This window comes from Etheostoma cragini, chromosome 10, assembly GCF_013103735.1.
Source record: "Etheostoma cragini isolate CJK2018 chromosome 10, CSU_Ecrag_1.0, whole genome shotgun sequence".
Classification (NCBI taxonomy): Eukaryota; Metazoa; Chordata; class Actinopteri; order Perciformes; family Percidae; genus Etheostoma; species Etheostoma cragini.
The window spans coordinates 19,445,414-19,462,798 of NC_048416.1; the positions used below are offsets into that span (position 1 = coordinate 19,445,414).

The 17,385-nt window shown below is 39.9% G+C and overlaps 1 protein-coding gene across 3 annotated transcripts in view; it reads right to left on the bottom strand.

The window, feature by feature from the left end:
• drp2 (dystrophin related protein 2) overlaps window positions 1-17,385 on the bottom strand; it is a 151,975-nt gene that overhangs the window by 49,875 nt on the left and 84,715 nt on the right. For all 3 annotated transcript variants that reach the window (XM_034884419.1, XM_034884417.1, XM_034884418.1), the window contains one exon: window positions 2,787-2,943. In XM_034884419.1, the coding sequence (XP_034740310.1) occupies window positions 2,787-2,943 (157 nt within the window). The remainder of the gene's footprint in view (window positions 1-2,786; window positions 2,944-17,385) is intronic.

The following is a 17,385-nucleotide window of genomic DNA, read 5'->3' on the forward strand; positions in this document are numbered from 1 at the left end:
GTGTGTGTGTGTGTGTGTGTGTGTGTGTGTGTGTGTATGTGTTTTCTGCATGGCTAAACAAGTTCCAGTTCCTGAGAAAAATCACCCACAACTAAGGTGATTTACCAGGAGAACATCTAGGGCATCCCGGGTGGCATTTCTCCGAATACTTCCTTTCACACAGGAGCAAGACTCCAAAGAGCATAACGTTAACCCTTCACACACAGATTCAAACACATTGTGATGCCTTCATTTACATGTTCATCGTTTCATTGATTGGGGTTTCATGGTTGCTAAATGTTTCCTCATTCTAATAAAAAGGAATCAAAAGCTTTATCCCTGCTAAGATGTAGCTTGGGCATCCGAATCTGCTTGTTGTCTGGAGCTATTTTTGAACTGGCCAACAATCTGTATGATTCCAACAATAAGACACATGCATACATTTGCCTCGGGGTAACTCCTGTCTGTAACAACTTTATGAGAGTCTACCCCGACACAGCACTCACGTACATGCAAGGCTGTGCCTACTAGGGCTATACAGCATCCCAATTAAAAAAATAATAATTCAGTGGAAAGACTTTCCTGCCTTAAAGAATTCCTGGGATTTTTGTTATTGTCCCACAACTGGGTGTCTTTTTAACACATTTGCTTTTGATCTGCCCAATAAATCAAAAGATATTGATATAAACACATTAAATTTCCAATTCTTTAAGCATGCTAAATTAAGAATGTCTGACATAAAAAAGCTATACTTTATGTATTTAATGGTATCAGCAATCAGACACTGTTTGTAGTCGGTGTGTGTGTCAATGCTGTAGCGGGGCTCAAAGACCCTACACGCAACTCTGTGACTCTTTGGGTGTTGCAGCTGTTAAGCTGGAACAATTTACACCTGTAGTTTGGTGCCCTCAGCTGAATCTCATTCTAGTCCTAAAACAATTTTAACCTAAAAAAGGTCTAATCAGCCAAACTAATGGAATTGGCTTGTGTGGGTTTGCATTCCTTTCAAGAAAAGCGTCCCCACAAGACAAAAGAACCTCATTCCACTGTGGTGAGCGAGTAAGTTTGGTAAGAGAGTGGAAGAGACAAGGATAATGAGATGAACCCCTGTAGAGTGGTTAAAGGTCCTGCACATGCACACAGTAAACTGATCTCTGCACAATGCATACCACAAAGTCTGTTCCTTACAAGATGTGGCAAAACTCTAGCTAAATTCAATTAATGTATGTATGTATATATATATATATATATATATATATATATATATATATATATATATATATATATATATATATATATATAGATAGTCAAATAAAATTAAAATGAAACATCAACAGAAACGCTTGATGTATTGTTGGGTGACTTCTTGTATCACTTTTAATTTCTCTCTCTCCTGGGGATTGATAACGTTTTATATTATTCTATTGTGTGAACAATATACATATTTTTTTCACTGCTCTGTTGAGGTAAAAAATATTGTACTATTTTACTATATTATACTATATACCTACTATAAAAGGTGCAACCAAATTAAGATAAATACAAATACAATCTGTACACACTAACACAGAACTGAGTAAGGGGCTTGAAGAAGCCTAATGTTATGTGACAAATGTTATTTGGTCTGTGGTCCTGGAATTGAAAATTATTATTAATGTAATAAGATTAGAACTCCTGTCAGTTGCAACTGTGTCCTGCAGGATCAGCTGACAACCAGAGAGTCAAATTATGATCCTGGGTTAGAGAGAAAGTATTGGTTCCCTGCTCTCAATACAAGGGGAAAGAAATATTTATTGGAAAGATGAACAAGCACTGATTTGTGCTGTGATCAATAAGGTCTGAGTCTCTGAGTTTGTGAGCTTGTGTGCCCTTCAATCCACATAAGCCCATGAAGGGATTTACAAGCCAGTTTAAATCACTGAACTGTGGAGGAATTATCTGACAGAAGAAGGAGAAAGTTGCTCACTCCACTGTCAACAACTCTTATTTATTCCAACGTTCCGACAAAACAAGACAAAAACAACACAGCAACATGGGTTTGTAACTAGTTTTGATTTCATCTTCAATTCTTCGGCTTCTTTAAAATTCATGTTTATTTAGGCGTTCAATTAACTACTTATTTCCAGAAAAAATGCACTTCCAACACACACTGCAGTGCACAAAGCCCCACCGCCATCAATAATTACTATCACAGCTGAACTTTGAGAAAGTAGTCTAGTCTGTTGTTGACTCGGGCTGGCTCTCTGATCTCTACAAAAGATCCCGGCAAATACTTTCTGTTATCTGCAAGCTGGAAATACCTATGAAAAAGCATACAACCCATGATACCCCACTACTCCTCGTGTTTCTTTACCGTGTTAACCATCTCCAGCAACAACAAATTCACCCATTCACCACCAACTACAAACACTGCCTCCAAAATCATTGGCTTCCCAACCTCTAGCATCGTACATCTCAAAGACAGAGACAGCTCGCTGCACAGATCACAGCACAAGACCTTGGTTACAACCTCAATATATTTTTCACACTGTTCCTATGTGAATGCAGATATAGGACTTTAAAGGCCATTCTTTACTCTAGCAGGAGTCTTGTACCCGCTGCCGCACACAGTAGTCTATTTTATGTCAGTATGTGTCTATAGACTCAACTGTAGACTCAATTTATCTGAGGGAGCATGTGTTTTTGTATGGGTGTATACTGTACAGTGTAAATTGATTTCCCCTTAGACAGAACAAAGATTCAATTCCACCTATATTTGTAGTGGCTGTGTAATATTTGAACTAAAAAGTTATCATCGTCGACATTACCTGGTGGAACTCCCTCTGGTGCTGGACAGCCCCCACGTCGCCTCCTATCGGCAGCTGCTCAGACAGCTCCTCGTCCTTGGCTGTCAGCCATTCAATGATCTCCTGCAGAGAGAGCTGCAGTTTCCCGCTGTTATCGGAGAAGGCCTCAAGCCGCACCCTGCCAACACACACAAACACACACACAAACACACACACACACACACACACACACACACACACAAATATTGTAACCAGAATGGCAACACGGTATTAACTTTCTTAACATCTAAAACTTAAAACTTCATCAAGATTTAAATTTAGAATTTAAACCTTCAATTGCAATCTATTCTAATAAAAAATAGGCATTACTTTTGAAATCAAATAAAAACAGAGTGTCAGAATACCCGTTTCAAAGAGCCTTGTAAACCCTGCTATAAGAAGGTCAGTGCTTTGCTGTTTTTAAAGGCCACAACTTCATCTTTTAAAGGGAACAAATGGGCCTGAAATGCATCTCGCCTTGCTTATCATGTCACTTTGGATGATTCTGTATCTGAATGCTGGGTTTTAGCATAGCCATCGATGATTTTTAACAAGCATTAGGTGGTGATAACTTTGGTAAATTATCATAAATTAACCAGTTAAATGTAATCGTATTAATTGAGCATTCACCAAACCCCTCCCCTGAACACTAGGACTCACCAGCTCCATGTTGCAACACAAGAACAATGTTTCACTATTTTCATGTCTTAGTCACGACTAGTCAATCATTCTTTTCACAGACTTTTCTCTGGCGCATGTAGCTTTAGCCTCAGTCTTATGGCACCATGCCATGCATGTAGCCATTCAGTGCACTCTGAAGAGCCTTTTCCCAGGATTCTTGTTTTAAAATAAGTCAGTCAAAGACTGTATTTTTGAACAATACATGGAGTTAATGTTTGCGTAATTAGGTAACCACAGCTAATGATATGCAAGCATCAGTTGTCTGAAATGAGAACCTGCTTTTGTGTACCTCTGTGTGGAATCAGGGATCAACTGTTTCAAGAATTACTTAGAAATTTAAGTGTCAAATCGACCTTAATCTGAGTGGTAAAGAATAAGCAATTATCTTTATTTCATCCTCCAGCACCTGGACTTCTCATGATTTTATGCCAGGATCCTGTTTGTGGACTTTAGCTCTGCCCTCGTCACCATCCTCCAGTCTCTGCTACCGGACAAGCTGACCCAACTGTATGTGTGTGAAGCAGTGAAAAAAAATGGTTCTGACTCTCCAACCATCAGCCCCAGTTCCCCCTCAAGGCTGCGTCCTTTCCCCTCTGCTCTTCTCCCTGTACACAAACAGCTGCACTTCCAGTCACCAGTCCGTCAAGCTCCTAAAGTTCACTGCACTCATTGGACTCATCTCTTGTGGGGTGCTGGATTGCTACACTGCCATCATTGAGTCTTTCCTCACCTGCTCCATCACCATCTGGTACACTACTGCTACTGCTAAGGAGAAGGGCAGAGTGCAATGTATCATCAGCTCTGCTGAGAAGGTGATTGACTGCAATCTGCCGTCTTTTCAGAATCTGAACGCCTCCAGGATGCAGAGTTGGTCAGAAAAAATTGGGTGTCATCTGAGCCAAACCATGCATTTCTGGGATCAAAACTACAGGACACTACAGTAAATCTACCTGCAACAGTGATAAATCAAATGGTGCAAATCACAGCAAAACAAGCATTTATTGAGACATTGAGAGACACAAAGAATCCCAGGTTAATGCGGATGCAGGTTTGATGAAGTAAACCAGCAACAAATAACAGAGAGAAAGTATCTGCTTGCCACCTGGCAGCGGCAAGAGAGATGTCTATCACTGCCACAGCTGGCACTAGCATCCCAGTGTTTCAATTACACACCAGAAGCTGGCACTCAAATATCATTATCCATGCACATCACAATTTGCCAGAACTGTCACATCAGAGAGGATGAGTGGGAGCGAGAGTCAAAAAAAGAAACAGAGAGTCTAAGTCTCACTGCTCACGACTATAAATGAGGTGAACATTGCAAAAATGTAATTGGTCTGATATTCAGATAAAAGCATGAGTAAAGTAAGAAGAACACTTTAAGATGTATAAGTCTGAATGAAGTCAAACAAAATTATGGCAATTCTGCAAAACATAGAGTCCAAGTAAATGTGCACGGCCTGGACCATCACCAGCAGTTCCTGGCAGCCAGCGTCAACCAGGCCCATGAGATCCTAACAACTACTGTGGAGCAGATAGGTTTCCCAGACAGTGGAAGGACTTCTATTGCTGAAGGTATTTTTCAGTGTGCTTAATCAATGTCCTGCTCGTGTGTGGCTAAACTGTTTGTGACTGCCACAGGCATCGCCATCATGCCTATGACCAACAGGAACAACAGCAATAATGACACAATTCAGGTTCATGCGTTGCTGGAATGAGAAAGAGTACATTTTAAAGAACTAATACTTAAAACAAGAACACAGTTATTAAAACTTTACACAAATGATCATTACCACCAAAAATCAAAGAGTGGACAAGTTAGTGAAGGACATAGATGTTGTGAAAATGAGCCTGGACTTCACTGAGAGGTGTGTTGATGAACTGAAGGCTAACCATTGCAAACTATCAAGTGGTTGTACCTCAAACACAAATATCATATGTAAAGTGGCATCGTCTTTTTTAAATTAATTTGAATATGTCAACATGTTTTTCAACCCAATTGTTTACTTTACTAATACGCATAACCATGACACCAGATTTGCTAGTAATGGTCATATCGTTATACCTAGCCAAAGGACTTCCTCAAAACTTATGTATCAAGCCATAACAAACTGGAATAAGTTACCCTGAATATTTAGTTGAAGGTTCCATGACATGGTTCTTTTTGGATGCTTTTATATAGGCCTTAGTGCTCCCCTAACACTGTATCTGAAGTCTCTTTTATATAGACCTTAGTCTTTTTCCCAAAATTCAGCCTTGGTGCAGAATTACAGCCACTAGAGCCAGTCCCAAAATTAGCTTTCCTTAGGACAAGCCATTTCTGTGTCTCTAGCTATTGAGAAGGGAGGGGGGCAAGTTGGAGGGTGTGGGTGGGGCCTTGACCATAGGCAGGCTGGGGGACCTCATTTAATGTTAAAAATACTTATGAAGTAAAATTTTCAGGCCATGATGAATTCTTTTAAAAAAAAGTATATGCAGAGGCATCTATCTGACATGCAGATAAAAGACTGAATACTGAACAACTCTATTTGTCTTAGTTTGTTTGATTCTTACACTGTTTAAAAAAAGTAAATAGTGTGTGATAGTGTGGACCAGAGGAAGAGTAGTTGACTGCTATGACTGTCACTCGGTTGAGTCGGTCCATTTTAACTGTATTGACATTCCAGAAGTCTCTCGTTAGCATCTTGAATGCTACTTATGGCAAAGTGACGCATGTGCAACTCAACTCTGCAATCAACTTACATTGGTGAGTGACAGTGACAAAGACATCAGCTAATGGGGATCCTTTCAGTAAACAATCAGCAATGTCACGTCAGGGAGTGTATGGCAATGGCAATTTCCTGCAAACTGAATTTTGGTACAGATTGGTTCTGACACATGAGGAATTAGGTGTCATGTCAGGGATGCCGGTTGCAGGATGGCATGTGAGGGAAAAAGAGACTTTAAGGAAAAAAAGACTGAAAGGTGAAATCAAGCTTGTAAGTGCACATTTCAGAATTGATAGGCCTCGTTGTTCAACCTTGTGTCAGGAAACCTGTGTGAAGCAGACCGTGCTGTCCCATAGCCGCTTGTTGTCCCTCCAGCTCAGCTCGCTGTGGTAATTGAATCAGAGAGGAACTGCTTTCTCTGTGGCCCCTGCACAACAGGCTCTCAGTCCATAACAGGCGTGAATACACATGAAATACAACACACACAGACACACATGCATAAAGCATGAAGCAAAAGAGGTTTCTGACTCAAATCAGAGCAAACCCGACCCTTGGATACATCTAAAGAAAGGCCATCCATCAAAGGATGACCCTGGCACTTTTGCAGAGAAGTTTCGAAACCCTTCAAACCACACCACAGCAGACACACACTCATCTCACAGTACTCTCACTCATCCCTGCTGCTTCCATTTCACACACAAAGGGTGAGAACAAATAACGCACTGCCTGCACTGTAATGGAAACACCATCACATAGTGGGTGCTGCCAAGAGCTTCTCTTGCCTTGCTAAGCTGTATGGAGGCCAGGCGAAAGGTTTGCCAGTCCAGAAGCTATTTCATCTCCAGTGGAAACATCATCATATCAATTTAAGTGGTATTCATGGGCCAAGTTCCGCTGCGTTAGATTAGGAGATGCCAGGGATTTTGAACGTGTGTGTGCGAACGTGCATGTCAGACAGGAGCTACAGAGGGAACAGGTGTGGTGTGTGTGCTCCTCCATTTTTGTGAAGAGTGGCTGGAGTTTCACATTAAACTAGCATTAGCTGTTAGGGGCACTTTGGGCCAGAGGAACGAGCTGTAAACAACACTGACAATGTTATCACCTTCTTAAATTGTGAATTTGTTGGCAAACAATTGCCTATTTAAAAATCCAACTGAGATTTAGCAACATTAACATGTCATTTTAAGTTGTGTTTTTGGCCACCTGGCCTCATATTTAGCTCTGCGTTAGTCTTCTTTACTTCCTAAGATAAATATCTGTCTCTTTAGCTGCTAAATGCTATGTTCACCATCTAATCGCTAACTTTGTCTTTCTGCCATGTGGTGCTGGGTAGGTAATGTGCAGTGGGTCAGTCAGAGATCTTTCACTAGCTGCCTAATGAGTATTTACACAATGTTGATGTGAACAGTTAAAGTGAACAAAAACAGTCAAATTGAAGGCCACAAACACAAAACACTTGTGGACTTGCTTTTACTGTTTGTCATTGTTTAACAGGAGAAGGAGGAGTTAACATATGGCTCTTTTATGCGCCGGTAAAACAGTGGTACGCACACGGGCCACAGTGGCGTATTCTACCTGATTGATTAAGGGCAGATGGCTCTGTCTTGCATCAGTGGGGGGGAACCTACTATACCTGCCAGAAAAAGTCTGCAACGTTGTTTTAGCTTGCACAACATCACACAGAAAAAACAGGGTGCCATAAATGTAGTGACGGAGCCAGATGACCCAGTGCCCAGAGAGCAGGGTCCAGCACAACCCCAACTGGGGCTATACAAAGGAAACAGGATTGCATTTCTCGCTTTTAAAAGGTGTAGTGTTATGTTTGGCAATGTTATTCATTTATTTATTCATTACAAGAAACATTATGATGCACATACTTTTTATTTATTCTTAATGTTTTTGTTTCTCTTTTAAAGTGTTAATGGCAAGTTCTTTCTGTCATTGACCAACATATTTTGGCTTGTTTTTCCAGCCCCTCTGTTGTCAGGAGACAGGGTGGGAGTGGTGGGACACACGCTCTCCCTCACAGCTTACGGTTGCCTCGGTCTGACTCATGAAAAAAACATAACAATAAAAGACACTGCATGAACTCTGCTACTGTGTATTTATTTAAATATAGGTACACCTACATGCCTAAGAGATTGTGATATACAGTAAGCCTGTATATTGCTTTTAGGACTATTGCATACATATGTCAAGGATGTATAAATTAAATAAACTTCCGAGTCCGATTGAATACGCCATCACTGTTGACCGCATCAGTGATCTCTTTCTATTCCGCATTCTTTCTACAGCCTCGACTGCCAGATTTCAGGCTGCCAACCAGTATATGGAGTATATCTTTATTCATAATTCAAATTGAAAGTCCAAAGAGAAAACCAGATCAAAATTAATTTGAGAAATCAAATTAAAAAATAGTATTATATTATTGTATTACGCTACCAGGATAAATCATGCCATAATTGAATTTTAAAAAAAGGAAACGCAAGCAAAGCAAAGTTGAAAACGTAAAATGATCATTTGAAAATGTTAAGTGCAATGCAAAAATTCAAATTTAAAATGCAAAGCTTAAATATGAATGCTTAAAACATAAAATCTTTTATTGATTGAAAATCGCAATGGAAATGAGAAAAGAGAAACATCAAATATAAAACTCAAAATGTAAAATGGAGAAGCTTGAGAATATATTGGAGTATGATATTTAAATTGCAATTTTTTTCAGACGCATGTATCAATGTACGACCATTCTTACGCTCTGATTGGTGTGATACAAACGTTTTATTGATCACACGAAGGCTGTCGTAAGATGATTTCTGCGCTCATATCTGCGCTGGATTCTACGTTAGTTTGATAAATGAGAACCATTGTCTTTGTGTGTGAATAGAAAGTTGTGTTGCTGTTTAACAAAGCTTGAGTTTTGTATTCAGTGTAGCTCAATGTTCTCAAAGTTGGAAACTCTGCTGCATTATTGTACTCCCACATTTCTTGACAGTTAAGATCCACAGTAAATAACACAGTCAAACAGAGATCCAACTCCCCAATCACTCAGAGAGATTATAGAGAGAGGCTTAGTGCTCGGTTCGATGATTAATTAATGCATAGGAGATAGAAGCAGTGTTTCTGCTGTTTTTAGGACAGAGGAGACAGATAGTGTGTTGCCTTGGGGCACAGGGAAGCTTTGAGCACAACCCCATTTCTATCTCCTTTATTCCCCGTCTTTCCCTCTCAATTGCAGAGATGTTGCAAGAGCTGGTTAAAAGTGTGAGGGTGTGAGATGGGCCATGTTGACACAGCAGCCCTGCATTTAGTTGAAAGGGCATATATTAAAAGGTGAGTATGTATTTAATTTAATTTCTTATCTCAAGGGCTGCCACACTGTGAAAGGCTTAAGTTAAGCTGTGACACATGCATAGTGTCATGTTGTGACTTTTAGCTTGTTTTTTTCAGATTAGGTTCAGCAATAAAGAGGAAGAAGTAAAATCAGGCCTCCTGTTGTGTTACATAGTGGTTGCATCGCATTGTGTCACCACAACAAGGCGTGCATAAAAACTCTGAAAGGTCCATAAATCTTAAAATGATACAACACCACTTTTATCCTAACTAGTCATCACATTGTTATCAGTTAACATAACTGTTATGTTAAAATCCTCAATTCTCTAGCAATGTTAAGCAACTAAATAATTTAGCTAAATTTACCTATCAAGGTCAAGTAAATAAATAAAAAAGTAACAGAAAGAGACAGCCAGCGGGCATCTTTACAAGGAGCTTGGACCAACTCAACTCACTCTAATCACATTTAGGAAAGATAATGGAAGAGAAAATGCAGCCAGAAGTGAACTGGTCAGACCTCTTTGTCAATAAACTAACATTATTTCTTAATTTATTCAATGTGTTGTTAGCTTTGGGCAAACCGCAAACTCTAAACATGTCCTCATTGAACTTTTTACTGTGGCGTTTCTGAAGTATGGAGTGCCCAAATCACAGGCTCTAATCATAGTTGCTCACAGTAAAACACCCAATGTATCCCTGTGTAATGGAAAGTCAACAGAAACCGGATCAGTGTCAATTTGGAAAGATACCATCCCTCACCTGGACTGAAGAATATGTTTGTACAAAATAAATGTAAGCCACATTGTAAGGCTGCTGCAGTAGATAAATAAAATATTCTAACTTGAATTTAAGTGAATTATGTGGCATGATAGCTGTAAACTGCAAGCAGCATGTTCATGTTTGCCAGCCTTTCCTGGGTTTCTCTCTTTCTGCTTCCCTTTTTATTTTTCAGGAGGAGAGTGTGTCGCATGTGATGCATTCAGGGACTTCTTTTGTGTTGGAGGAGTTTTACTGACGTCCTGCCTAAAGCATCACTTCCAACCGCCACCTTACCGAGAATCATGGGTAACATATTTGCCGAGTGGGATGAGCAGATCAGCCACTGGGGCTGTTTTCCATAACTGGAGATACTGTAGACATTTGAAGATTTACAGCAGCTGATGCCCACAGGGAGTACACTTGTGTAACAAATTTGTTACAGCTGTACATGGATATTTTGCATGCTTGTAGCTCCAAAAGATAACACTTGGTTAGAAAATTAGATTTAACGTAATTTAGATGAATGCATTACATGAAAAATAACATGTAAACATCAATAGCCCCAAATCATGGGATGTAAAATAATAACGATGCACACATCTGGCGGGTCTGAAAATACCTTCACACTAAACGTTACACTGAAAATGAGTAAGAAAACGCTAATTATGTAACCCTGATGAATCCAGCTTTCTTTCAATTCATCTTATCTTTTAAGTTTCAGAATTATTTGAGTTACTAAAAAAGATTTACCGGCTCTCAGTTAATGGGGAAAACACAGTTTTCTCCATTTCAGTCTGATTATGGTGCTGTCATTAATAAGAACAGGCTTGTCCTCCTTTACATCAAATTGACTCACTGCTATAATTAACTCACATTCAAAAATGTCCTACGTGAATCTTCCACATCACACTTCTATTTATTTACCGATAGAGAATCTCAATTGCTTCTATAAAGTATGTAGAGATTCCTACAGTGAACACAGACATGCCATTTTGAGTCCATGCCAGACTGCAGGTTTAAACGGTTCATGTATTGCTGAGGACACTTGATAATTGTGTGCATGAGTCAGACACTGGCATGTAAAGATGTTAATACATCTTGTCCTTTTGTTCTGCCAAATGCAAATGCAAACATAGCTGTGCAGTGAAGCATGTGTGTTTAGCTTCACAAATACACACTCAAAAGGCCTATAGTGTAACATAAAATGTAGCCCAGCAGAAAGCCAAGACAGTGTAAGATGTGTTGCAGGAAGGTAAGACATGTAAAAACAACAAAAGATAAATAGGCGGCACTAGAAAAAACTCATTTAAAACCAGTGTGTGTGTGTGTGTGTGTGTGTGTGTGTGTGTGTGTGTGTGTGTGTGTGTGTGTGTGTGTGTGTGTGTGTGTGTGGACAAAGTGCTGCTTGGGGTTATTGTGTGCATGCTTGTGAATGTCTTGTGTGTCACTGCTTTCCATCTGAATCATTCCTTTCTATTGCATGCGGGAGGGATTGTGTTTGTGTTCATGGGGATATAGATCTGCATGTTTATCACTATTTATGTTGGAGAGAGAGTGTTGAATTATTGTGCCAATTCAGTGCTTCCCTGGTGGTACCAGATTTGGAAATAAAAGATTGAGGTGTGAAGACAACAAGTACTCCATGTCTTCAGTTGTGTCCAATGGGTGGTTACATTGCCAGAATAAAATCAGAATTAAGAATTCAAATGAATGTGAACTCATTAACCCATGAAGCTGTATGCCATATTGCCTAAAGTCATGACAATCATTTGAACAAGGAAAATCTTAACATTTTCAGCAACAGGTGATCAGAGTAAGAGTATATGAAACTTTTGGCTCCAGGTGTTGATACTGTTTTGCTCATTCACAGGTGGAAATTTAATTTAAATTGTTTCCTTCGTAAACTGTGTTTGCAAAATTGATAATTAACATGGTAGCAGCACCAGAACACAAGACCAGAGAAGGACAATTGCTGTTTCTATGTATAAATCATATACATCTGTCTATGTATGGGGGCAGATGTACCAGCCCTTTAAAGACGCAATTCTTAATACTAAAAATCAGGATTTTAAGACTTTGATTGACACCAGTCAACAACAAAATCTATAGTTCTACTGGTGCATCTGCATCTACTCTTTTCAGATGCTGTTTGTTTGATTGTTAACACAGCAGTAAAAAAGCTAATTATGATGTTTAAACACAAAATGCGAGCAGACTTTATATGATTAAAAATGTTATTGACTAGGGCTTTCAAACTGACTTGTCCATCTTGGTTTTGGTTTGCAGGTCTTCAAGTAAACAGAGCTAATTTAAAAACCGTGCCTCCAGTTCTCAAGCCCTCATTATTCTTTGCAGTTCCAACAGCACCATGTTTTCCCTCTTTTGGGGATTTGACTTGCTTCATATAAAGCATACAGCATGCCTGGGTACAGTGATTACACAGAACTTGCATACATCCTGCTAGTCAAACAGACACTGTAGGCCAAAAAGTCCAACATTGACTCTAATCTGTGCAAGAGCATTTGTTCTGCACTAGATGATGGGTATAAAGGCACAATTCCCATCACTGCTTCACTCTTGTTTAATTTCAAGCACACATATAAAGTGTAATTCATCAAATTATTCATGGGGCTCCTAATTCCCCTTTGGTTGGTTTTATCATTAAAGTGCATCTGTCAGGATTCAGCAGGAGGACCCAAATGCAAGACTCTTCTAGGCAGATGTTCAGACAAAAAAGTTTTAATCGGACTCTATAACTGACAATCATACAAATCTGCAACCCTATAAACTAACAGGACTCAGACAGGACACACAGAGAGACGAACCGACAAAGGACAGAGGAACAGCAGGTGCAGAAATACAGAAACCAATTAACAAGAAGACAAGGGACTGGACAAGACCAACAAGACATCATCAACAGGTAAGAGCAGAAACCGAGGGAAACTAACAAGATCGGAAGGGCAGAGCATAATAAGGTGATGGGCAGAGACAAAGACACATGACAGACAGGTAACCACCGAGCACATGGGAAACAGCAACAAGCACAGAACACAACACAATTTACAAAAATGGCCACCATGGTGGCACAAAGGCAATCAGTCACTGCAGGATCCTGACAGCATCACTTATTGGCGTCTATCCAACAGGTCTTAATGCTGTCATTACTACTTCATCAATATGTTCACTGCCTAGTTTCCTTTTCCGATTGTGATACACATGACATGGCAATGGGAGTTTCTCAAGGAAAAGAGATTTACAGTAGCTTTGTGTGAGGGCTGAATTAATTATAACAAGGCTTAAGTAATTGAATAAGCTGTCAAAAAGTGCCAGTTACAAATGGAACATTAGGTAATATCAAAAACCTAAAATGTAGGTCACCTTTGAAAGAACTGACCCAGCAGCTCAAAGCACATCCATCAGAAATACCATGTAGCGTAATACTGTGAAATTGAGCAAATATGTACAGTACATGGCATCCTAGGAAAATGCTTCCTTTTTCTTAACCCTCTAATAAACCACAGAATCTCAAAAGGATTGTAAAGCAGCAGTGAAAGCATAGCTCATTCAAGCAACTTACTGAATGATTGATGAAGTCCCACACACACCTGCCATCCCATCGCTACCCCCCTTACCAGCGCTAGGTTTCACCCGTGACCTTGAACAACAGAATTATTGACTTGTAATTGGAGCTCAATAAGTCCTGCAGGCCTCCACTGTAACTTGCCTAAGAGCAATGGAGGCAAAGTGGAGCACAGAACCACCAAAGGGTATTGCGCTAAGCTTGTGCTGCCTTTGGCCGGCGCAAGCAACATAAGGAGGAGAAGGAGAGGTGGAGGATGGATAAGTACATGATCAAAATTGTGACAGCAGATGATGGGAGAGGAAGGGCAAAAAGGTAGCGACTGAATTCTGAGATTTAAAATTGAAAAGAAATACTTGAATGAGGAGCTTAGATATCTTTATTTGTGAATAGAGATAGGAACATTGTTGTAATGACAAAAACAGACTGAGAGGTGTCCCCCTGCCCTCAGAGGCTGAGCGTGGGTGGTTGGCTCTCTGCAGTAAGTATCTAAACCACGCGGCAAGCAAATTCATAACGTGCCACCGAGACACCCACGCAAACCTCAGTGGGCACCTAACAATGTGGCATGACCCGAATCTCAACAATGCCTGATATTGTTACCAATGGGGTTGACATTGTAGTCAGATAAGTTACATGTGAAATCTATTTGAAGAAGTTGTACCTTTAACTGACTACGCACTCTGTGCTACTACACTGAGGGAGATTTGTAATAATTCAACATCAAGCTGTTATGTGTTTGACTGCCTATGCAAACTATGCAAAATACAGACTAGTGGAAAGACGGTTTGAACACATCACTGACACTAACATACACTGAGCAAGAGATGAGAAACACACCGATGAGCATTATTCCATTTAGACTTTAAAAGGACTTTAAACATCTTCTGGAAAATGTGCTCATTTGTTTTTCTTGCAGAGATTAGAAGATTGATACCACTCTCATGTCTGTGCTGTAAATAAGAGGCTTATTAACTTAATGTAACAAAAAAAAGACTAGAAAAAAGGTGTCATAAGCTTAATTTTCTCCTGTTTCAAAATGTGTTAAAAGGCCGGTACACTCAAGGCAAATGAACACAAGCAAAAGAATTGAGAAGGAATGCCTGATAATTTCCTGATTGTCCACTGAGTGAATTACATAGCCATGCAAAGGATACCATTTTTACTGAGTAAATAGCTTAAATTCACTGAAACCACCCACTCTCATACTGTAATTTTTTTACACAATAAGTACAGATGTCTGAATGGCCTCAACACACACATGTCTCTTTTATATACAGTATATTCATAATCATTCCGCTGTGATTATGATTATGAGCGCAATACAATGTTGTGGTCCATTTGTTTGGTGCGATTACCTGTGTAAAACATATGCCCACAGCTTGATATAGCACAAAGCAGACAGCAATAAGAACAGCATGTCTACATGTTTTGCCAGTGGCATAAAAGCACTGTTTTGTAGTCAATTGTGCGTGTGGGTAGAGTGGCTCACTGAGTAATGATTTTTCCTACTTTCCATACAAGATGCCCACAAAGTGATCAAGTCCCTAACCTTCTGTTATCAGTGCTGAGTCCAATTAGCTGAGCAACACTGTGTCACACTGATAAATTATTTGTGCCACCGCCATCTGTAAACATTTAGAGAATGCATTTTGTGCGCTATTTACTGCTTATCTTAATATGTTAAATTCTCTAGGTTTTTTCAGAAGTGGGTGCTTTTACATTAGCGTCAAATTCGTTGCAAGCAGAGTTATTTTAGGGGCCGCGATGATAGACATTTTTTATATTGCTTTGATTGTAGATATAGTAGGGGTGTCACGATTCTCCAAATCTTTGATTTGATTACATTTTCAATTTTAAGGTCACAGTTTGATTCTTTTTCATGCAATATATCTGACAAGTTCTGTCAAAAGGACTCCAGCATCTGCAGTTGCCATGCTATCTTTTGACTGGCTACAGCTAAATTAGAGGAGGTTGACTTGGAGCAGCACTTCAACACTAGTGTTGACAAACTGACCAAAGAGCCGGTTAATTCACCTCACACCTATTTCTTTACCTCATTTGCGCTGCCAGTGCTTCGCTCAAGAAATCAACAGATCCGGTTGCTCTGGATGGAGTCCAGGGAAGGAAAATAGAAGCACTTTTCAGGGGATGGGTGAGTGTTACTGTGCAGTCTCTAACTGAGCTTAACGATGTAGATGTGACGTGGGTCACCTGTCTGAAAGTTTCTGAAGTCTTCTGGTAGCTGTGCAAGAGAAATCTCAACATTCCGAATTTTGTGGAGATGACATAGGCACAGGCTAAATATTGCTAATTATCATGCTAGTTAACATTAGTAATTAAACCTAAACGGCTACTAAACTGTCTGCGTGTTTCTCCTGAAAATATGGTGATTTGTTGACTATGCGACAGCAAGTTGATTGGTTATGACACAATCGTTAGCCTATTTTTACAAAAGCACCTGCTATAGAGCCACAACGTGAGCTACAAGGTAATGGAGCCTTTTTACATTGTCGTTTTTCTTTCAGGTGTAAAGTTATTTGCTGTCAAAGTGACATAAAAATGAATGCCAGTAAATGGAATGCTATCGTCGGGTGAGTGCTTGGGAGCATTAAAATGGCGCCATATGAGCTACGCTTTGTGGGCGCTCACTTATCCCGTTGGTGTGTGTGTGTGTGTGTGTGTGTGTGTGTGTGTGTGTGTGTGTGTGTGTGTGTGTGTGTAGTCTTCTTCTGCTACTGTGTGTGTAGTGATCTAGCTCACACCGGAGTGGTGGTAGAAAAGATTGTGAGTTAATTTCAGTGGATTTTGAATCAAAACCGTGACACCCTTAACATATAGTCATATTTCCATAGTTCCCAGATGATGTTTGCCTCATGTCAACACTTTTGTCACCCTCTGACTTTTCAACTAGCGACACTATCAGGTCAAATACCTGCAAAACTCAAGACATACCCATCAGCCTACAGTAGGTTGTAGTGTGTCTTTAGAACCAATTAGCAAATATTAACACGCTCATGCGCTAAATTAAGATGGCAAACATGGTACACATTATACGTGCTAAACATCAGCATGTTAGCGTTGCCATTGTGAGCATGAAGTTTAAAGCAGCTGTAAGTGCTGCCTCACAATGCTTCTTCCATGGCTGAAGAAAATGAGTATCAACGTACCACAGAGAAGGTTTAATTTTAATTCAGTCAAGGTAGTGTATACTATAGGGTATAATGTACCAAAGTTTAAAGGATAGAAGAAAACAGCCACCTGTCAATCAATGCCAGACAGGCCATTATAAAGCCAGTCAGCTGCACTTGTCCAGTCGCTGGCAGCATACGCACTCAGACGTATCCTCTGGACACGCTCGCCCTCAAGGTTAGACAGCTTTTCAGTAAAGCACTTCCTCATTCATTCATTCATTCTTATAGTCTTATTTCCCTCTGCATCCCATCTCTCCTCTGTGATGATTTAATACCAGCTGCCCTCTCTCCCTCTCTTTCTCCATCAACTCCTTCCTTTATTCCTCCCT